We start from the raw sequence: 1,280 nt of genomic DNA, 5'->3' as shown, positions 1-1,280 counted from the left end.
CGTGCACTTTTGATTGTGGTTTAAAAAAAAGATTCATTCTGTTTGAATAAGTACACCATTTTATGTTAACATTCCGTACACAACTCAAAAATCAAAGCTAATAAAGCAGTTCAGTATAAGTTATAATAATAATTATGTCTCGCTTTAAAAATAGCCGAAATACTTAAAAAAAAAAATATATATATACATTAAATTATAGAGCATTATTTTGTGGCATTCATTAACGTAGTTTTAAATGTACAAATATTTAGGAAAGACTCTGAGGTGGTACATGCAGATCGAAGTTCATTATCATTAAATAATCGGCTTGTTTGGATACCTGGAAAATCAAATACTTGTAAGCATAACAATAGTGAGAGTATAATTAAATTATCATATTACTATACTATATATTATTATTTCATACATATCAAAAATTTAACAAGTAATTTAATGAGATCATCCGGTGGGTTTCTTTGATCACAAAATGAAAATATATTTATGAATAATTTGGAAACACTTTTGATAGTAGACATTTTTTTTTTTAATGTATTCTTAGCTTACAGTAATAATAGAAAAATAAACAATTCGTCTACAAGATCGACTCAGTATGGCGAGACCACGGATAATTTGAATCATAATAATGTCTTGAAAACAAACAATACTTATACCATCATTAACATTGCATTCAACGGATCATCACAAGAAGTAAGGCAGTACACCATAAAGTTATAAGTAGGAATTTTTACATTTTTTGCGACAGTATCAGTTATGTCTAAAAAAAAACTGTTAGTTATTACTCAGTAATTGTATTACAAATACTCATTAAATCTGAAATATAAGAATTTGTTTTCTTTTCCAATAGTATATTATTATACTATTTATATTTACTTTAGAAAGTACCAATTAATTCATTGGCAGAGACAAGACAAGTTATTGTTCTTGATCGACCACAGAAGAAAATTGCAACCAAGAAAAATGATTGTTATTTGGTAAATAGTAATCACTTATTATAACTTATGAATTAAATTAAAATACTCATTATTTATATTGAATATAGTATGATATAATAAGATTGGGTTCGCACATAAAATGTGAAATTAATTTAGAATTTTTTTTTTAATCAACTAACAATAGCAATCATCAATGCAATTATGTAGTTTTATATAAATTAAACAATCCATGTAATGTTTGTATTTTTGTAAAGTGTAGCTTTATGTCTTTTGAGAGATTCGGAGCATTGATTTAGTTACAGTTTTTGCTCAAATGAGATCAGAGGCTGAGCTGTGGTAACATGTATA

General features: G+C 25.9%; 1 protein-coding gene across 1 annotated transcript; it reads left to right on the top strand.

Moving 5' to 3' along the window:
* Nucleotides 1-251: 251 nt before the first annotated feature.
* LOC111032219 lies at nucleotides 252-971 on the top strand (the record flags this gene model as incomplete). The annotated part of the gene is made up of 3 exons (XM_022312476.1): nucleotides 252-352; nucleotides 539-687; nucleotides 876-971. Coding segments are annotated over 3 exons (346 nt in total), but the record flags the coding sequence as incomplete, so codon positions are not given.
* Nucleotides 972-1,280: the final 309 nt, after the last annotated feature.

Source organism: Myzus persicae, unplaced genomic scaffold (assembly GCF_001856785.1).
Source record: "Myzus persicae strain clone G006 unplaced genomic scaffold, MPER_G0061.0, whole genome shotgun sequence".
In the NCBI taxonomy this organism is placed as follows: Eukaryota; Metazoa; Arthropoda; class Insecta; order Hemiptera; family Aphididae; genus Myzus; species Myzus persicae.
Note: the sequence above shows the minus strand (reverse complement) of the source record. Positions and strands in the feature narration are given on the sequence as shown.